This window comes from Baudoinia panamericana (assembly GCF_000338955.1).
Source record: "Baudoinia panamericana UAMH 10762 unplaced genomic scaffold BAUCOscaffold_7, whole genome shotgun sequence".
Lineage (NCBI taxonomy): Eukaryota > Fungi > Ascomycota > Dothideomycetes > Mycosphaerellales > Teratosphaeriaceae > Baudoinia > Baudoinia panamericana.
In genome coordinates, this window is record NW_006911263.1 from 798,448 (window position 1) to 817,316 (window position 18,869).

An 18,869-nucleotide genomic window follows, 5' to 3' on the forward strand; every position below is an offset into this window, starting at 1 on the left:
AGCTAACGCGTTATCTCTATGTCACAGAACATCGCCAATGTCAGGATCTTTCCCTGCCCAAGCGTTCACGCGACCCAGAGAGGCATTCTCCTCGGGCATTGATCACGTGGCGACATCGCTACGGCTCAACCGACCAGTCGAGCGCAAGAATTGAATTACCACATTACATTGGAGCATCAAGCGTTTTACAATGTTTGCAATGCATGGCGCCGGCGTTGCGTGTTTCGGCAAGCACGAAAAATATGCTTAGCCATGAAGTAAGCATCACAGCCGGCGCAAACAATCTGGATTGTATAAAGCTTATGATGAACACCGCTATGATCGAGTGTACTGGGTCATCAGCTGACATCTTCGGTCACGAACGTTCCACTCACTTCAAGCACAAAACCCAGAATGCTGCCAAGCTTTAGAGGCTCGTTCGACTCTATGGCCCACCGTAGCCATTACTACCCACGTGGTCAACCTCGTCTGCGGCCTCACTGGAGACCGCCGTCACTGTACTGCCATCATCATACTCTTCAACTTCTGAGCCCACGGTACTACCCTCCGGTGTGCCGTTACCGGCTGAGTGACCACTCCGCTGGGAATGGAGGTTCCGACGTCTTCGGTCCTCGTCATCTAGCTGTGTCTCAACGCGATAGTACGACGCCGGTCGGCTTGGAGAATGGAGGCTTGGGCTGGTCCAATCAAAGCCTTGGTCCGGTCCCGGAGGCACTGGCATGGAGGCCGTCGAACGTTGGCCTCGTGTGGCAAGATCTGGGTATGGCATCCCTGTCTGCTGCTGTGGCGGGTATGCGGCCTGCTGCGCGTGCGTATTCGGTGCCGCGGAAGGGGATGGCCGCCTTCCGAACACCTTACCGAAGAATCCCTTCTTGCGTGGCGCATCGGCGCCCCCAGATGAGCCTGCCTGACATGGAATTTCGCCTGACGGGTATGGCGCTGCATGAGCTGTAGTCGGGCCACTAGGCCTTATCGTCGGTTGCGACGCTGCAAATGCTGCGTGAGGGTGACCACTAAAAGCCGGGGGCACTCCAGAATGAGTGGAAAAGCCAGTCACGGTGGATGCACCATCATTGTCCTCGTCGTCGTCACCGTCCAAGGGTAGTGCGCCATGTTGTCGGGTGCCCATCTGAGCTTTCTGGGTGGCCTTGTAACACTCAACGTAAGACATTCTCTTCGCAACATTCAACAGATGCTCCTCTTGTACTTGCAAATCTTGCAATGACCTTATCACAGCCTCTTCAGGCTGAAACCCATACTTTTCGCCATGTTCCGCAATTGAAAGCTCTGTTGCACGCTTTAGGTCCTCCTCAAGTATGCGGTCCCAATGTTTCCGAGCATGACGCTTGCCCTTCTCGGCGTACTTGCGCTCTTCCTGTGGTTCAACAATTCCTGCCACGCTCTGGGCAGGATTCGCCCGTGAATCGTTAGCAGGTGTTGCGCTTGGCTGAAAACCACGCTGATCGCCGTGTGCATGTTCCTGATAGTTACCACAGTTCTGCTGAGCTTGAGGAGCGCTGTGACTAATGTTCGGCTCTCTGTATTGATTGTTGTTCAGAAAAGCAGTCGGCTCGTTCAGCGCATCTGCACCATCATCCTCCGCGTCCTGCTCAGCTGTTTCGCCGTCCTACACCACGCCTTGATCAGCGTCCGGCATACTCCAAGGATAGCGGCTGATCAAGACTTACATCTGGCTCATCATCGTCCTGGGAATCATTGCACGACGGACAGAAACCCTCAACCACGATAGGGTGTTGTTCCTCGCGTACTGGGCAAGGCTGGCTGCCTCGTGCCGCGGCCTCTCGGCATACCATCACAAGTGTCGGGTCGGTTGATACATGTTCGCACTCCGTGTAATGGTAGGATTCCCAGTTGCACATGGTGGTAGCTTGTTAGACGTATGGACGGGGGGATGTGAAACGATCCAGGAGCAGGAAGTGTCGGGAGACTGCTTGCCAACAGAGTGTAGTCTGCAGGTATGTCATACTTCCAGTCAATGCAAGCGACTGACTCTCATGACCGGTAGGCCGTTGGTCACTGTTGTTCTACATGTTACGCGTGGCTATGGTATGTTAATATCGCAGTCCCCGCAGTATCGTTGCATCGGACGCTTTGGTGCTCGCCTCCGGAGCTGTTGCGGTGCGTGTGGCCTTAGATAATATCACAGAAAGGAGTCTTCTGCCAACATATCCCCGTCAAGGATCAAGCACGATCACCCTACGGAGAGCTTAGCTTCGCAGACACTGCTATCGGGCTCAGGTAGGACTTATTCTCCAGTCTCTCCAAAATAGTCATGATTATCACGCTCTTTGTACGGCATGCGCGTTACACGATGTAGCGTAAAGTCGAGCACGTCACTTCGCGGCTCAACGTAATTTCTCATGCACCAGCCTATCGGTGCTGCATAGACATGTTCCTTTCCGAGGGCCGAAATGCAAGTTGAACGCAGGTAGATAGCCTGGTGCTTGCTGTCTTCGCGCTCATAGATCTTGTCGGATATTCCAAACGCAATAAGGCGGAGTGTTGTCGTCGATTCGGAGGGCATCTGGTCGCTGTCGGTTTCAGCTGCGACATCATTGGTTGCATCCGTGGCTGATAGATGAGAGTGCGAATTCGTGCTCGACCTGGCCTTAGCTCCCCACGTCACCGCCAGCTCGAACATCCTTTTCGTCAGATGTTGCAAGAGGCATTCATACACCGACTTGGGAAGCAGCTGCGATGATGGTTGATTCGTTGGAAAGGTGGAGACGTGCAGGGTGACCAGTTGGTTGAGATGAGAGAAAACTGCATTTTCATACGCCCGCCACGCCTCGCTTGGATCTCTAATCAGGCTTGTGTCTGGCCAGGCGCAGGAGAGTTGCTCGAGCTTAGTGCAAGCCTTACAGATGTCCTCAAATTCTTCGGTCGACCAAATCACTTCGTCGACTTCGGTGGACGGACTAGTGATCGCGCTATACTCTGGAGTGCAATGGACGTTGAGAAGCTTCAGCGTTTTGCTGTGGCGCATAATACCGGCCGCGGCAGGTAAAGCCTTCACATTCTCAAGTTCCAATGTCAACTCCGTGATCCCAGACACGAGACATAGGAAGCCGTCCAGTGCAACCAAGGCCTCGTGTTCAGTATTGTCCTTGTGCTGTATCTCCAGCGTCTTAAGCTGTCTCGGTAGGTTCGAAGCCTTGCTAAGCTGGCCGAGCAGAGTGTCAGCACCGATACAGCTGGTCAGCTCCAGAGTCTGTATTTCAGTAAATTTGACGATCCTACACCACGTATCTGCGCTATGCCGGAGGCTGATCTGATGCAATCGTAATGCCGTTAGGCTCCTGAAGGGTGTGCACTGCTCAAAAGGTAGCATGTGGCTGAAAATCGTGCGGCTGAGCAAGCCTGGTCCGGTAGCAGTATCATTGATATCTCGCAGTGACAGGGTCGGTATTTGGTCGTGGGGCTCGAAGTCTGCTTGGATCATCATTTCCTCTAGCACGTCCGATATCTTCTCAACGAAAAAGTGGCAGAGCTGCAGCGTCGCTTGGTTTTCCGGATAAAGCGCAAGCTTTCGTACACAAGAGAACACGCCATCCTGCAACTTGGTATTCTTCTTGAGCTCTGGTAGGATGTCACGGTCAAGGTCGAAAGCCTCAAGCCATTTCATCTTTCGCTGCTTCTTGTACAGCAAAAGCATGTTGTCAGCGGAGAAGCGCTCCCAGGGACACCAACTAAGGAGGGACAGGGTGTCAGCGGGAGTTTCGAATGTTATCCACGAAAGCGCTCACTTCTGCAGCTGCTGATCTGGCATCGCCCAGTCGACCTGCAGGGCGCGGTAGTTACGAGGAAAGCCCACCCACCTAAACTCTTCTAGCACGTCTTCGGGTAAGAACTCCACCAGCATTCTCGTGGCGAAGTTGATCAGTTGAGTGTTACGCCGGTCGTGAATGTTGGCACGGTGCAAGCGTATCTGCTTGATGTGCTTCAGACCTTTGTTGTTGGGGTTCAAGAAGGCGGAGAGATGGGTATCATTGCGACTGCCCAAGTCCAGGTCAACCTTGCGATATAATTCTTTCACTGCGAGTCCATGTAGCTGCTTGTTCACCAGGCATATGTTCTTGAGGTCGGTTGGGCGGAGTATCTGTTCTCTGTTAGTTCATTCACCGAGTGATTGTCTACGACCACCTCACATGCTCTACGACCAAAGCTTTGATGTCCTCTGGTAGGTCGCCGAATTGCAACTTCGCCATGCTGCTGGTGTGCGGAAGTTGAGTGCTCAACTCATTCCACTCGATTGAGCAGAGAAGTGTACGTTGAAGCCTATGTAAAGACTCGGAAGTGCGGCGGTCTTATGCTGACTCCTTCTTGTTGGAAGTAGACGGTTCTGTGAACGCATGGGTTACAAACTAGTACATGCGTTGACTCAGTGAATGCGTGTAAAGACGGTTGCTAGAGCATCAACTGGAAGGTGCACAAGCTGCGACGCTCTCAGCGCACAATAACGCGGTGAGCTATATACGAGACTGTCTGGACAGTATGTGGGAAGTACGATAGGACGTTCAGGGCGCAAAAAGTGAGGCATTCCGACCGTAGGTATTGAAACCGTTGCGACGCCCAGGCAGTGAATAGCGGGGCAAAGTCAAAGATACAGGTACCGGTGAAGTGGGAGAGTGGCGCTAATCAAAATCCTAGATGAGCGTTGTACTCATTGCAGGACCAAGAGCCGAGCCAACTAATCGCCCTCGTCTGCCTGCTTCAACATCTCCGCCTCCAAGGCTGCCTCAAGATCGTCTTCCTCCACCTCTTCCTTCGACCCTTGCCCACCTGGATCGTCAGCAGGCCGCGACGTCGAAGATACAGCATCAAAGACAACAGCCTCAACAACATTCGTCAAGCTGGTGGTCCTCGATAATGCCTCCTTCTTTCGCTTCTGAAGCCTGCTTTGACCATTCTCGTCCGTGCCATTGACCCCGCTACCACCGGCTTCAGCCTCCTCAGCAAGAGCGTCCCTCTTCCTTTTCCGCTGACTGGGCGGCGTTATGAGACCCTCCGAAAGCACAGTGCTCTCGGTCCGCACACTCTCGGCATCGCTCTCCTCCCCCTCACTACCGAGATAATCGTCCAGCTCTCCACGGATCTCGCTCCAGTCTTCCTCGCTCTGATCGAACAACGCACCGCTGTCTTCGCGCGCCGTAGATGGACTGTACTTTTGCATGTCATCGTCGGTGTCGACACCGCTCGTATCAATCTCCAGACCAAGACCGCCTCGGCCGGTGCCGTTGGGCGTCCGTGTACCGTCTGTTTCGTCCTCTGTCTGCGCCGCTTCCTCGTCGGACGAAGACAGCGGATACTCTCTGCTCTCGAAGCTGTTTGGCAGACCAGACGGCTTACCGCTCATCGCCGCCTCGACATGGATGCGATACGGCTCCTCGTCAACCTTCTTCCACTGGCTGAAGCAAGCGTACAGCCAATTCTGATTGACAATGGCGATTCGCGAGCCCTTCTTCAGCGCTTGCCGCACCTTTGCCGTCCGGCGGTCCGGCGAAGATATCAAATGCGTGGTTCGTCTGCTGACCTTGACTTGCACGTTCGCGCCGAAGCTTCTCGCCCAGATGGCAAGGTCGTGATTGAGAGGGTTGACGCCCAAAGGCACAACGCCGGAGAAGACAAGGTGTACGCCGGACAGCACGCGTGACTTCATGCTTGTCATAATGGCGGCTGCATCGGGTATGTTCTCGATGTCGTCAAGTGGCCGCTTTCTGTTCGGTCCATCCGGACGCAGCTCAGCCACTCGGCTACCTTTCACCGCTGCTCGATCTCGATCGTAGTCGTCAAAGTAGGCTTGGTGGATGTCGCGCAAGCTCCGTCCGAGATTTTCTAGCTCTGTATCGTCGTCTTGGAGGAGATTGTGCCTGTACTTAGGGTGGGAGACGGAAGGTGAAAGCTCAGGCTCTTCGCCATTGCCTGCCAATAGCTCAGCAGCTGCTTCGACTGCCGGCGAAGTCTTGGCCTCTTCTTCTGCCGCGTCCAAGATTTTCTGTTTCTGTAATAGTGGCCTATCTGCCAGCTGCGCAGCAATGGTCTCGTCCTGCTCGTCGCTCTTCTCCTTCATGCTGTCTTCGTCGCAATTGCCAGCCATAGACACCATACGATCTACAGCAGAAACCTTGCCGTTCATTACAGGTGGCGTGGAGCCGGGAGTGTCAAGATCGCCTGATTTGCTTATGTCGTCGCCATCTCTAGTGTCATCGCTGCCTACGTCTGGCGTGGGTCCGTCGATTGCCTTGTTTGCAGCCTTGACAGGGTTCGTGGGCCTGGCTTCCAACTCCGGCCGTTTTGGCAGGAAGCTGCTATTGATATCACCGATACCAACGAAGAAGTCATACGCACTGACTTTTACCAGGTTCGGACTCCAGCTCCAGACATCTCCTCGATCATCAATGATAACAACCATTTTCGTGTCGACAGGAAACAGGCGCTTGAGACTCTTGGAGTTCATGCTGCCATTCTCGTCCCGCGACAGTATTCGATTCGCGAAGAGTTTGCGGCCGGGGTCGACGAGCTTGGCGATTTCCTCGGCATACGCACGTGTTGCCATAGTATAGATGTGTAGTTCGTAATACTGCGAGACAAGCTGCAAGAAATCGCTCAAACCAGGTCGGAGCTTGATGTAGTACCATGTCCCTCTGCCACCTGGTCCGTCATCGACCAGCTGAAACTTCCTCACGCCCTTGACCGCGGCATGATTCGGATTCGTCTCGTCAGCTTGCCACTCAGCAACGGTTGGATCTACGGTAGCATGAATGATGGTTTGATCCAGATCCACGACCAAGCTCAGTTTCCGCGACTTGATCAATCTTCGCTTCGCTTCGTCGTCTGCGCGACTCGCCTCTTCGTGCGACACCAACAGCTTGGTGTGTCCGTGTACGGTGTTGATGGTCGCTCTCTCCGTGTTCTTGACGGTAGTGCTGTACGTCGTCTCATCCATATCCTTGCCGCAATTCGCGCACATGCCGCCGAACTGCACCTCATGCTTGCAAGGCTCCTCAATCTCCGCCACCGCAATGGGTTCCTTGATGATCTGCTTCTCCTTTACGTTGATGCTGGTCACCTTGCCTTCCACCTCACTCTCGAATTCGGCATAGAAGTTCGTCTCCTGCTTTTTGTATTCTCGCGTATCGGGGTCGTTGACCTCGATGACCGTTGTGTAGCTGTAGCGGAACAATGGCGAATTGGTCTCGATGTCGTCATCTCGGCCGACGAGCACCTTTGTGACCCTGATCGGGTATTTGAGGCCGGCAGGAGTGTATAGGCGCATTGAGTTGGATCGTCCACCAGATCACATGGTAGGGTTGCAGTGGTGAGAGGCAGGGTGATGGAAAGATGGATATGATTTGATTGGTTCAACGCTACATGACATGCAAGAGGCACTTTCATCTACGAAGGAATCGCATGACTACTGCCAGGTGCTATGCACAGAGGTAGGTGAACAACAGTGAAGTCTGGCCAGGGATTTGTTGTTGATGAAGTCGCGTGAGCAGAATCCAAGCTGTCCGCGGCACGCTCAACCGCTGGAAAGAGGTTCTCAGTACTCGGCAACTGATACGAGCTCCAAGTGGGAAGGTATTTGTGTTCGTGGTTGTATCGTCAATGCGTGTCCGGTATGCGGCTCACGCGCGGCGCATCGCGGGGAAAGCACAGCAGCTTTATACATTTGAAGCTCAAAGCCAAGACAGCCATTCTGCGCCTCCCGTCTTCCGCATGCGGTCCGTGCACGAACGAAACGTTGGAGCCGCATGTAGCCTGTTTCACGCTACGCCGAGCCCGGCCATGACACAGGTCTTTAAACCGAAGGTGCATTAAAGATGCTGTAGCGACTCAAAGTGCCCAAGTATTGCCTGTGTAGCGGTTTCTGCCCGAGACGCTTACGAGAGGACCTTCTCCCTAAGCATGCCCAGGAACTGCGCTCCACTAACGCCCTGATCCGCCCTATCCTCCACCAACATCGTCTGCGCCCATAGCCTCAAGCTGGGCTCTCCGTCCTCGCGAATGAGGTACAGCGGTGGCCGCGTAATGCTTCCACAACCCTTGCCTCTGTGATCCGCCGACTTCTCCACCACCGCCCGCACCCTTTCGTTCATATCACCGTCGAGCACAGGCAGTGAGGTCTTGCCCTGCTTAAGCTGGTTCTTGTCCTCCATGCCGAATACGTCATTGATAAGTGCCGGTACAGCATCCCGACCGAGCCATAGGAACTGGGTCTGCCCGTCATCGATGAGGTAAAGCCCGAAAGGCACAAGGTTTCCTGAGCTAAGGTTGAGCGCTGGCGGCATGACGATCGCCCCAGTCTCTGCGTGCGGTAAACCGGCGTCGTCCGGCATGTCATGAAGGCTGTAGAGACGTGGGTAGATGTACTGCATTAGCAGCGGCAAGGGCAGCGTTGACAGCAGGCATAGAGCCGCAGAGCGCAAATCCGTCGGTATTTGCGCCGACTTTCGCAGGCCAAGCTAGATGACAAAATCAGCCTTTCCGTACAGATCCAACACATTGGGACGCTTCTTACATTCTTCATCAGACCGAGAAAGAGCATGGGCAAGCCGCGCAAATTGGCCGGGAACTGCAGCCCACCGCCACCCATGTTGCCACCGCCAAGTTCTTTTTTGTACGTTTGTAGCAGCTCGATGACCTTGGCTTGAACGGCGTCTCTCGCAGCGTCCAGACCAGACGACAGTGCTCGCTCGACCGCTTTGTGCGAGAAGTAGGTGGTGATGGCCTGCTGGTCCGCGGATGCATATACATCCGCTAGGTTCTGTGTCGTCGGTATACTGAGCGTCAAGACCCGGATCCTCCGCTCACCATTGCAAGTCGTGTGAAGCACACCAACCTGCAAGCACGCAAACGCCTTGCTGACCGTCTCATCAATCGCGATCTCCACCACATACGCCTGGTCGCGCGGCATCGCCGGAAATGCGCAAAGATCGCTGCTGCGATTGAAGAAGTTGCCGTAGAAAGCACTGGGTCGGAGGCCGGTTGTGGTTCGTACACGCAGAACGGCTTCGAGGCCAATTTCAGCGGACAGGTAGTCGCTAAACTCGGTCGCAAACTTGATGGCATCCTCGGTCCTTGCGGCGTTCCATGCAGGATAGAAGTAAGTCTGACCGCCGGTATATCTTGGGAGATTACTAAGTGACGCTACGTCCTGGTATTGCGAGCTAAACAGGAACATGTCAATCGAGACTTGCGTTTTGCTGCACTCTACTGCAAAGCTCTTGTAGAAGGCGGACTGTGTTTGCAAAAGGCTGCTTTCCTTCGATGTGCCGAGCAGCTTTTTGTCCTCGCGCATAGTAAGCTGGCCATGGCCGATGTTCGGGAGGCTCGCCGAAAGGACGACAACTTTACCACCAACATGGCTGATGAGCTTGTGGCCGGCTCGTAATGCAGAACCCATAGCAGAGCTCCCGTTGGTGGTGTTCGCAAACATGCTCTGCAGCTTCTCAAGGAAGGTCTCAACGTTGGTTCGGCACTCAGAAAGGTTCACCAGTAAGTCTTCGGGCGTAGGCAGAAAAGGCTCGTCCAGGTCGCTGACCACAAGCATCCTCGCCTCGTTGCTTTCACTCCCATCTCGAGGAATCTGGAAGTAGTGCAGTGAGCTATCGACGGCCATAAAGCCAAGGCGCGTCCTCCGATCGGTGTTCGGTATCCGGTCCAGGCTTTCCAGCACGCAACGTGCGGCAGTAGCCAATAGACCGCAGCTCACTCCGGCGTAGCTAACGTCGAAAAGGAAGAGGTAGATGAGCGGTTGAGGCGCTCTCACCATGTACTCTTGGGGCGCAACGAATTCGCTGACTGAGTAATTAAGCTCGGGTCTTTGCCACCGATCCACTGACTGCTGCTTTGCGCTGTCCCAATCAAAGGCCTGCGGTACGTCGTTTGTGAGGTTGCACATGTTACACCGCCATCTATGTGAATGGTCGAGGAAGCTGGCGAATGGGTTGATGTACGTGCGACATCTTCTGCATCGCGCAATGACTTGATCGTATTGGACTGGCACGTCGTCTTCCGCATCATGAAGGCTCGCATACGGCTGGATTATGAGCGCAAAAGGCAGCCTGCTCTTCTTGAGAAGTGATGAGGTGGTAGGCATGGCGTTCAGTGTAGAGCGGACATATTTCGGTGGGCAGTTGGCGTGCGGTGAAGGTGTGACGGACGACTGTACATCATGTCAGAAAGCACGTCAGACTCGAAGAACACCGTTATACTTACGTTCGGTGGGAGTATAATCGGAGGTGGCGGTTGATCTAGATCAGCGACATGGAAGGGTTGGCCTTGCGGGCTTATGTCGACGGGCTGGAGAGGGTTAAGGCGCACTTGAGACTGCGGTTGCTGCGCGGGCTGTGGTGCCGGAGTGCCGCCTCCAAGGCCAATCTGCGAGAACTGCTGCGTCACACCCTGTACGCCTTGCTGCAGCATGTTTGCAGCTCCCTGTGCTGAGAAGGCGGGCGGCTGCGGTTGTTGTGGCGGCTGGTATCCATCCTGAGGCGTGCCATATTGAGGCTGTGCGTATGGCGACTGTACCCCCGCTTGCTGCACGTTCGGGTCATTGTACTGAGGTTGCTGCGGCATACCGTACGAAGGCTGGGCAGGTTGCTGGCCCGGGTACCCATATCCTCCGGCTGCAGCGGGTGATTGGCCTTGGAGCGGAGGAGCACCTCCTGCCTGCTGTCCTCCTAACCCGGAATTTGTGCCAGCGCCAAATTCATAGGCCTGACCTGCATACCGATCGCGTTTCTTCTTCCCGCCAGGCCCTGCTGCCGGCGCAGATTGGTTTTGCTGCTGCTGCTGCTCCTCGTATGATCCATTGTACTGACCACCTTCCGGATCCGGCGCACCATCCTCGTACGGTGCTTGCGGTGTTGCCATTCTCTAGGTAAGCAAGAATCTTAACGCCTCCGTCCGCTAGTGCTGTAAGTTGTTACAGGCGTAAAGCTGATGGCGGGGAATGGAACGCTCAGTAGCATTGAGACCTCGTCCACATGTCGAGCGCTTCCTTACAGTAAAGCCTGTCGGTCACGAGACTCTTGACCAGGGCGTTCTGTTTGATACGACAGGCTTTGAGTATTCGTTGCGTTGGTGCATGGAATTCACAATGCCATGGTGCAGATGCAACGTCAATCACAATGCTCGGCCAGAGGGTTGTGTGCCTAAGGCACGTAGTACAGAACGGCCTCGACTTAAGAGAGAAGAGTGGAATGAAGACACGTCAAAATAGCATCCCAAGAATCAATTCGGAGAGCCTCTTTATGGACGTCTTCTTCATCGTTGTGCATAGTAATTATATTTCCCACATTCCGGTTTGATGGGACTTCTGAAGATGCTATGTACGAAGCATGAAGTGTACACACTATCTGTATAAGAGCTCATTCACGCTTGTGACCTACTTTGCCAATTGATCGAAGCCCCCAGAGGCATATCACTACCGTTGCAAAGATGCAAGCGAAAACAAACCAGAAAGTCGCTCGATAGCCTTGCATCAGCGCTTCAGGACTCCGCTTATCTGCGTATGGCGAGCGTGCGGTTATCGAGGAGGCGATGACTGCTACGAGTGCCAGACCCACAGACTTTCCAATCTGCGAGACTGTGTTGAAAACGCCGCCGGCAAGCGCTTGAGTCTTGGCAGGAAAGACAGACGTGATCAGTAAATTCGAGATCGTGAACAGGCTGTCCGCGCCAAGTGGGTTGAAAACGTTTGCAAGAAAGCCTGCAAAGGTGCATTAGTCGGCTGACACTAAGGTGCTGCGCTGCATTGTACTTACCAGTAGCCCAGTAGTTTGAGTATGGCGTTGCAGCTACCATAACCAAAGGCGCGACAATGCTTAGAATGCAGCCTCCCAAGACAAGGTAGTTGGCTTGCACGCGGTGTACGATCAACCCTATCGCTATGTTGGACAGCGCTCCGGACACTGGCGCAGGCAGGAAGCGAATAGACGCTTGTATTGGGTTGAGACCCTGCACATACTGGAAGTAGAAGGTAAGTATCTGCTCCAACGCATTGAAACTGCCCCATGTCAGGAAGACAGCGACACAGATAGTGGTGAAGACCTTGTTCCGCCAGAGGGTGTTTGGAATGAGTGCAGGGTTACCCAGCTTCTCTTGCCTGGCCACCCAGAACACGAACCCAGGTATCAGCGCGATAGCTACGCTTAGCAGAGCCATTGTCGCTGGTTGCTTGATATCTGCTGTACTTCCGGTAAGGGCTGCCATGGCATATGACAACATCGCCAGACTCGAACTTGCAATGACAGCGCCTACCCAGTCAATTTCCGTTCGCAGTCTCTCCAGCTTCTGAGCCCAATTAGAAGTTGCTGGGCCGCCGTCCGTATTGGGAGGGTTGTCAATCTCCTTGGGCAAGCCCCATAGTGCAATGAAGAACACTAGAACGTCAAGGAGAGCAGACAAATGGAAGGCCCAACGCCATCCAATTGTCTGCGTGAGTACACCACCGAGCACCAAGCCAATACTGAACCCGATCGGTTGCCCACCACCCATAGATGCAAACGCCATATCGCGTCGCTTGCCAACGAACGAGCTCGTAATGATGCTTACCGCGCTTGGTAGGCATAGACTGATGGCAACGCCGCTGAGTCCACGGAAGATAATGATCTGCGTTGCGTTCCGCGATAGTCCGCATCCAAGGATGAACCCAGCTTGCAGGACGCAACCTACGAGGTACATGAACCTGCTTCCCAGTGCATCGGTGATAGTGCCGGAGAGTAACAAGGTGCAGCCGTTCGTAAGTGCCTGTATCGACGACGGCCAAAACAGTAGAGCGTCCGGGATAGAAAGCTCCCGTGCCATAGTCGGCAGGGCGACTGTAGTGACACCATTAAGAAGCGTACTGATGGCCGTAATGAGCGTCACTGCGGTAATAATGACTGCTGTCCTGCTGTTGGAGGTAACGGTAATTGTACGCTCAAGTGGCCGCAATGGGATCCCATCATGGTCGCTTACGATAGAAGGAGCAGTATATTTGGAGGCTTGGCTTGCCTTTGCGGTGAACGCAGGTTCGGGTTTGTTGACAGTCTCGAGCTCGATTGAAGCGCGCGACATTGTGCGCGTTCATGTCTACATCTACATTCTATCTGTTCTATCTTAGTGGCCTGCAATGAAGGTTTCACTACCATGACGCTTTGACCCCTTCGGTGAGTTTCGTGCCCTAAGCGGCCTAGCGCTGCGTACCCGACAGAGCAGATGCTTCAGTAGAGGACAAGCATCCCGTATCGAGCCGTGCCAGCTGATGAACATTTATTTCAGGGAGACTGCACATCGAGATGTGGAGCCTCTCATTGTAGCGCACCCTTGCCGCTGAGTTGGGAAGCACATGGATTTGACAACGTGCACCGACCGAATACGCTGCAGGAGCATATGTGCCGAATTGCGAGTGCAGGCGATCAAGTCATCCGAAAACTCTGGCCACGTTGCTGACTTGAATAAGGTGGGTACGCCGCTGTTGCATGCGTAGATGACCCTAACATGAGGTCAAAAACCGAAAATATGTTCTGGCCGCGGATCGTGTGTTTGCCATCTTCGAGACACGAGAGTTGGTTGCTCAAGCGTAATCGTCCGGCTCGGTCGTGGCAACAATCTCCATAATGTCTTGTGTCCGAGGACCCGTGTACTTGCGACCAGCACCAGCCCACCACCATCCGAACGAGAACAGGCCGACAAAGCCAGCGACGACGATAGCGTAGTTCATGTTGGTCGCAGTCACTGGCCTTGTTGTTGGGAAGAACAGTACCACGCTGATGAAGAGGACCCAACTGATCGCCAAGATATTCAAAGGCTTGCTCCAGCGGCCGAGCGTAAAGGGTCCTTCGATGAAGCGGACCTGACTGTGATTGCCATAAACTAGGTGCGCGAACAGCACGGCAACATAGCTTAAATCCAAGCAAGGCGCACAGAGGTTGAAGATTGCGTAAATCGTCTCAGTAGATCCAATGCCTATGAGGTTGAGGATGCAGCAGAATATCACGACCAGCCACACGGCGTTGACTGGCGTGCCCGTCGTCTTGTTGACCTTACTCCAAAAGCCGGAGAACGGCAACGCTTCGTCGCGAGCGAAAGCGTAAGTCATGCGCGCGTTGGCGAGCAGAGCAGATGCACCGGTGAAGAATTGGACCAGGATGACGAAAAACAACATTGCAGAGCCTCCGCTCTTGCCGCCAGCGTTGAGGAAGATCTGCGCAATAGGAAGACCAGTTGGCGATTTGACGATATCTTCCATGTAGTTTGGAGTGAGGCAGAAGGTAAAGGTGATGTTCAGGACCCAGCCTAGTATCCCGGACACAAGCACTGCAAGCCTGATCGCCAGTGGCCCGCGTATGGCAGCGTCGTGGGTCTCCTCGGACATATGCGTGGTCCCGTCGTAGTCTGTCATCACCCACGCAACGTTCAGGAAGCCGAGCAAGAATGAGAAGCCCTTGCTGCCCCATCCTGAGTAGTCTTCGATATCGGTAAACACAAACCTTGCGCTGCGTTTGTCCGGCGTCAGTACAAGCAGGGCAATACAGATGCTAATGGTCGCTAGGATGTTGATGGGTGCAAACCAAAGCACGATCCGATGCAATGCCTTCGTCGTTAACGAGCAGATGGAGCCAAAGACAAGGAGCGTCAGTATAGCAACCAACACCGTCTGTGCCGGCGTAGGCGAGTAGGCATAGGTTCCGTCTGCGTAGCCAGAGTTCATACTTGCGCCTGCCAGGATCATCTGACCGATAGTATATGCAAGCGAAGCAACGCCAGTAGCTTGCCCTAGGAAATTGCACCAACCGATCGTCCATGCCCAGATCGCGACATGCTTTTCTGGGACAACATGCTTCGTGACGAAGTACATGCCACCTGCTGTCGGGTACGCGGAGACTAGCTCTGCGACACAACTCGCAATCACCATAGCCATGACTGAGCCAATGAACCAAGTCCATACTGCCGTCGCTGGTCCACCGAGACTGATCGGCACACCATACGTCGCCGGTTGCGATCCGAGTACTCCAAGAATGCTGATGGCGTACGAGACCGTGGACCACTTGGTGAACTCTCGGCGCAACTCCTAGGAACCATAAGCGAGATCAGTTGGCACTGTAGTGCGCAACCCACCTGCTTGTAGCCAATGCGCGCCAACAATCTCTCATCATCATCTTCTATCGTTGCCATAGCAGGCCTGCCGCTTGACGTGGCCGGATCCTTCTTTTCTTGCGCTGGAGCGTAAGGTGGCGGTCTCAGAGCCGGCTGGGTTGAGCGTCCTGTTTCCATTGCGTTGGTCACTCAATCATACAATGCCTTAATCGCTGCGTGTGAAGGGAACGAGGAACACAGCAGCTCGGGGGACATCAGCTGTTAGACGGTGAGAGCGCATACGGGACACTACGGTTGTCTACCAGACTTTTCTGTGTACAAGGGTGACTGACTGCTGATTCGTCGGAAGTTACGGAATCATGGATCGCCATGTAAACTGCAGGAGCATGAGTAGCGACTTTCCACATGGCTCCGGTGCTTACTCAAAGCCATGGTCATGGCTGCTTGGCCACAAGGGAAGAAAGCGCCAGTGGAGCCCGGTGCTCACAACAGTGTGGTCGCACACGTCGCCGAAGAAGCTGTAAGAAGGACGTACCGGCAACCCGTGATTGAGCAATGCGTTCAGGGCATCTTTGGAATATCTTCGGATTGGTCGCTCAGGCCGCTGCTGCATGCATAAGGTTGCAGACGTTGAATGGCAGGGTACGAGGTGTCGACGTCGTAACCGTATAGGGCAGGAGGTTCCTCGAAGTCAGTACCCTCGACCGAGACATGCTGCCCAAGCATTACTTGACCGAATCATGCTAGCGTCTCGGTAGTGCTTCCAGGAGCGTCGAGATGCTCCCAACTGCCGTGGCCCTTGTGCAGAGTGAGGTCAAACCGTCGTAGTGCGGTCACTGCCGCTGCTCCGAGAGATGTGTCAAGGGGGCGGGACGTGTGCTCGCTAGACGATGAAACAGCATGGACTGTGCCTCAACGCCTGCCAGCATATGCGCGCTAGAACAACCCAATGCATGAAGTGGAGATGGCAGGTAGTCGTGGCGTTGATGGAAATGATGGTTGCGGCGAATGTTGCACAAGCAAATAGAACGAAAGCTGCAGCCCTACGACGTCGAAGCGTCATTGCTCATGCCATTCATTGCTCGCGGCATGTGTCTGTCTTTACAACCTACTTTGACTATATCGTGTCGAGTAGTGGGCCCATGAAGGCCGAGGCATTCACTAAGTTCGATCTGACGCCGTAGCGGTGAGTACGGGCGTCAAGAAATTATGTCTCCACGACCGACGACCACGACGCCATACAGGCGGTGAAGATGGCGGACACGTTGCGCATAACCATCGCTGTCGAGGTGTCCGTCGTGAAAGAACGGCGTGCACTACTCATTGGTCGGCTAAAATACCCGACAGCAAGTGCAAGGATGATGCCAATGCATATTCGTCGCGCTTGGCCTGCATTCAAGCTTGCCGCAACGCAGGCAATACATGTGTGCTGCATGCATTGACAGCGCTGACACGCGGTTGATCACTTCGCGCTTATATTGACTTACCTCGGCATTAGACATGTAAGCCCTGAGACGCTAGGACTTTCTATGAGAAAACGACACCATCCTTAGCACTTTGACGTACCACTATACACACCGCAGCAACTACCCTTCTATGACACAACGCGACGCTCGTCGCTGCAATTGATTTTCACAACTTTTTCACAGCTTAGTCCCGGAATCGCTACCGTGTCAGCGTGCAGTCGCTGAATCTATCGACGATGACTGCGCTCTCGACCTGAGGGGTAGCCTCAACACGAAGCCTTCATCGTTTGAGATACCGCCATCTCCACTTTGCCTATGTGATGCTTTCTGTCAGTCCTGCGCCTAGTAACATGACCATACCATGGAGCAAACCGAGCGCACTCCTAGACCTTACCCTGATTGTTGCGTGGCACTTGGTCCTGTGGTCAGCTTCATCGGGCTCGGTGCACTTGAATCTTCCTTGACTGGAACTTCGTTCGCATTCGCAGTAGACGCCGGGTCCATGAGTGACTGCTTCCGGACCTTCAACTTCTTTTCCGCTTGCTCACTGATCTTCGTAAGCTCCGTGACAAACGTCTCGCCCCACCATGCCGATGTATATTTGTTGACGTAGCGAGCCATCTTCTGGTAATTGATTGCACGTTGCTCGTCACCCATAGTGACTGAGTCGTGGATTGCGTCGGCCAGCTCTTCGGTGTTCCATGGATTCACCACCAGCGACCCGTTAAGCGACTGCGCGGCACCTGCGAACTCGGAGAGTATCATCACGCCGCGCCGCTTCTCCTGGCAGGCAATGTATTCATACGATACGAGATTCATGCCGTCTCTGGTCGAGGTGACGAGGCAGACATCCGAGACAGCATATAGCGCAATCAGCTCCTCGAAGCTGACGGACTTGTGAAGAAAGTGGATCGGCGTGAATTCGATCGTGCCGAACTTGCCGTTGATGCGGCCGACAAGCTCATTGACGACAGCACGCAAATTCTGGTACTCCTCGACATCTTGACGGGAGGGCACCGCAACTTGGACGAGTACAACCTTGCCAATCCACTCGGGGTGCTCGGTGAGGAAGACTTCAAGAGCGTGCAACTTCTGCGGCATGCCCTTGATGTAGTCGAGACGGTCCACGCCGACAACGATCTTCATGCCCTCGAATCGCTTCTCGAGAGTCTCGATTCGACGCTTGACGCTCTCCTTTTCGAGGCCTTGGTGAAACTTCTCCGGGTCAATGCCAATTGGGAAAGCGCCAACGGAGACAAGCTTGCCCTGGAATTCGACACCGTTTGGCGTTGTGGGTAGGCCAAGAATACGCGAACACGAAGAAAGGAAGTGCCGCGCATAGTCGTAGGTATGGAAGCCGATCAGATCGCACTGCAGCACGCCTTCTAAGATCTCGTTTCGCACTGGCAGGATACGGTAGATCTCCGACGATGGGAATGGTGTGTGCAGGAAGAAGCCGAACTTGACGTTGCTGGGCGGGTGCTCTTGCTTCGAAAGCTCCTTCCGCAGCATCATCGGTAAGAGCATGAGGTGATAGTCGTGGACCCAGACAAGGTCATTGTCTTGTACGTCACGAGCAATCTCTTTCGCAAAGAGCTGGTTGGCCTCCGCATAACCCTCCCATGCGTTCTCGTCGAACGTGATCTCGCCTGGATGATAGTGGAAGAGTGGCCAAAGGATGGAATTCGAGAAGCCGTTGTAGTGGCGATCGGCGAGCTCATCGGGCATAAAAATCGGTCTGGCCGAGAACTCGTCGAGCAGTCTCTCCTTGACGTGCGGGATCTCATTCTCCGGTAGCTGCACACCTGGCCAGCCATACCATTGGAACTGGGTAGTCTTCTTCAGACCGGAGAGACCAGACACCAGACCGCCAGAAGACATGGAGAAGTCATAGTTGCCTTCTTCGGAGCGCTTGATCGTGATAGGCAGCCGATTCGAGATCAGAAGTAGACGCCCCTTAGGTGAAGGCTTCCCTTCCTGCGTGGCAGGCATGTCGGGCACACGCTTGTCTATCGAGAACGCAGTTAGCACGCGTTCATCAAGGTTCGCAAACCGAAATCGTCGTAAGCGTGAGGCAAGGGTACCTAGTAGTGGCTCTAGCCGCAAGTCACCATGTGAAAAGGACTTGGCGTGCATCTTGCGCAACGATGAGTCGCCAGAGGTCTCCATGTCGAGGCGGCCGTGGCTGTATGAAGTTCTCGAAGCTGTATAAAACTGTGGTAGGTACGTAGGAAATAGAGTTTCAGAGAGCGACAACCGGGAGCCTTGTGGATGTGCTGCGTCGCCTGGGTGTTT

At 54.2% G+C, this 18,869-nt stretch overlaps 9 protein-coding genes across 9 annotated transcripts; 1 reads left to right on the forward strand and 8 right to left on the reverse strand.

Moving 5' to 3' along the window:
- Window positions 1–177: 177 nt before the first annotated feature.
- Window positions 178–2,073, reverse strand: BAUCODRAFT_507306 (uncharacterized protein). The gene is made up of 2 exons (XM_007679019.1): window positions 1,689–2,073; window positions 178–1,627 (listed from the first exon to the last, which is right to left on the reverse strand). The coding sequence occupies exons 1-2, from the start codon at window positions 1,878–1,880 to the stop codon at window positions 425–427; spliced, it is 1,395 nt and encodes a 464-aa protein (XP_007677209.1). The 5' UTR covers window positions 1,881–2,073; the 3' UTR covers window positions 178–424.
- On the reverse strand, window positions 2,074–4,470 carry BAUCODRAFT_507579 (uncharacterized protein). Its single transcript, XM_007679020.1, has 3 exons — window positions 4,170–4,470; window positions 3,840–4,120; window positions 2,074–3,710 (listed from the first exon to the last, which is right to left on the reverse strand). Exons 1-3 carry the CDS (start codon window positions 4,227–4,229, stop codon window positions 2,267–2,269), a joined length of 1,785 nt encoding a protein of 594 aa, XP_007677210.1. The 5' UTR covers window positions 4,230–4,470; the 3' UTR covers window positions 2,074–2,266.
- A 241-nt stretch (window positions 4,471–4,711) lies between these two features.
- BAUCODRAFT_71386 (uncharacterized protein) lies at window positions 4,712–7,297 on the reverse strand (the record flags this gene model as incomplete). Its single annotated transcript, XM_007678782.1, has 3 exons — window positions 4,712–4,972; window positions 5,039–5,216; window positions 5,364–7,297. The coding sequence occupies 3 exons, from the start codon at window positions 7,295–7,297 to the stop codon at window positions 4,712–4,714; spliced, it is 2,373 nt and encodes a 790-aa protein (XP_007676972.1).
- Window positions 7,298–7,904: 607 nt separating this feature from the next.
- BAUCODRAFT_71979 (uncharacterized protein) lies at window positions 7,905–10,602 on the reverse strand (the record flags this gene model as incomplete). Its single annotated transcript, XM_007678824.1, has 3 exons — window positions 7,905–8,486; window positions 8,543–10,189; window positions 10,243–10,602. 3 exons carry the CDS (start codon window positions 10,600–10,602, stop codon window positions 7,905–7,907), a joined length of 2,589 nt encoding a protein of 862 aa, XP_007677014.1.
- A 781-nt stretch (window positions 10,603–11,383) lies between these two features.
- On the reverse strand, window positions 11,384–13,335 carry BAUCODRAFT_507807 (uncharacterized protein). The gene is made up of 2 exons (XM_007679021.1): window positions 11,793–13,335; window positions 11,384–11,737 (listed from the first exon to the last, which is right to left on the reverse strand). Exons 1-2 carry the CDS (start codon window positions 13,084–13,086, stop codon window positions 11,397–11,399), a joined length of 1,635 nt encoding a protein of 544 aa, XP_007677211.1. The 5' UTR covers window positions 13,087–13,335; the 3' UTR covers window positions 11,384–11,396.
- Window positions 13,336–15,413, reverse strand: BAUCODRAFT_507827 (uncharacterized protein). The gene is made up of 3 exons (XM_007679022.1): window positions 15,391–15,413; window positions 15,130–15,275; window positions 13,336–15,082 (listed from the first exon to the last, which is right to left on the reverse strand). The coding sequence occupies exons 2-3, from the start codon at window positions 15,184–15,186 to the stop codon at window positions 13,586–13,588; spliced, it is 1,554 nt and encodes a 517-aa protein (XP_007677212.1). The 5' UTR covers window positions 15,187–15,275; window positions 15,391–15,413; the 3' UTR covers window positions 13,336–13,585.
- BAUCODRAFT_507805 (uncharacterized protein) lies at window positions 15,406–15,859 on the reverse strand. Its single transcript, XM_007679023.1, has one exon. The coding sequence runs from the start codon at window positions 15,719–15,721 to the stop codon at window positions 15,527–15,529; it is 195 nt and encodes a 64-aa protein (XP_007677213.1). The 5' UTR covers window positions 15,722–15,859; the 3' UTR covers window positions 15,406–15,526.
- A 1,105-nt stretch (window positions 15,860–16,964) lies between these two features.
- Window positions 16,965–18,566, reverse strand: BAUCODRAFT_123181 (glycosyltransferase family 20 protein; the record flags this gene model as incomplete). Its single annotated transcript, XM_007679024.1, has 1 exon — window positions 16,965–18,566. The coding sequence occupies one exon, from the start codon at window positions 18,564–18,566 to the stop codon at window positions 16,965–16,967; it is 1,602 nt and encodes a 533-aa protein (XP_007677214.1).
- On the forward strand, window positions 18,565–18,786 carry BAUCODRAFT_123182 (uncharacterized protein; the record flags this gene model as incomplete). The annotated part of the gene is made up of 1 exon (XM_007679025.1): window positions 18,565–18,786. One exon carries the CDS (start codon window positions 18,565–18,567, stop codon window positions 18,784–18,786), a length of 222 nt encoding a protein of 73 aa, XP_007677215.1.
- Between the last annotated feature and the right edge of the window lie 83 nt (window positions 18,787–18,869).

What these genes read in the sequence shown, in the direction of transcription:
- BAUCODRAFT_507306 (XM_007679019.1), bottom strand. Translation starts at nt 1,880, where the DNA reads ATGTGCAACTGGGAATCCTACCATTACACGGAGTGCGAACATGTATCA. An exon ending in AGGACGATGATGAGCCAGAT is followed by an intron (nt 1,628 to 1,688) that starts GTAAGTCTTGAT and finishes GGCGTGGTGTAG; the next exon opens with GACGGCGAAACAGCTGAGCA.
- BAUCODRAFT_507579 (XM_007679020.1), bottom strand. Translation starts at nt 4,229, where the DNA reads ATGGCGAAGTTGCAATTCGGCGACCTACCAGAGGACATCAAAGCTTTG. An exon ending in AAGCTTTGGTCGTAGAGCAT is followed by an intron (nt 4,121 to 4,169) that starts GTGAGGTGGTCG and finishes AACAGAGAACAG; the next exon opens with ATACTCCGCCCAACCGACCT. An exon ending in GACGTGCTAGAAGAGTTTAG is followed by an intron (nt 3,711 to 3,839) that starts GTGGGTGGGCTT and finishes GTCCCTCCTTAG; the next exon opens with TTGGTGTCCCTGGGAGCGCT.
- BAUCODRAFT_507807 (XM_007679021.1), bottom strand. Translation starts at nt 13,086, where the DNA reads ATGTCGCGCGCTTCAATCGAGCTCGAGACTGTCAACAAACCCGAACCT. An exon ending in CTCAAACTACTGGGCTACTG is followed by an intron (nt 11,738 to 11,792) that starts GTAAGTACAATG and finishes GCACCTTTGCAG; the next exon opens with GCTTTCTTGCAAACGTTTTC.
- BAUCODRAFT_507827 (XM_007679022.1), bottom strand. Translation starts at nt 15,186, where the DNA reads ATGGCAACGATAGAAGATGATGATGAGAGATTGTTGGCGCGCATTGGC. An exon ending in CGCGCATTGGCTACAAGCAG is followed by an intron (nt 15,083 to 15,129) that starts GTGGGTTGCGCA and finishes TATGGTTCCTAG; the next exon opens with GAGTTGCGCCGAGAGTTCAC.
- BAUCODRAFT_507805 (XM_007679023.1), bottom strand. Translation starts at nt 15,721, where the DNA reads ATGCAGCAGCGGCCTGAGCGACCAATCCGAAGATATTCCAAAGATGCC.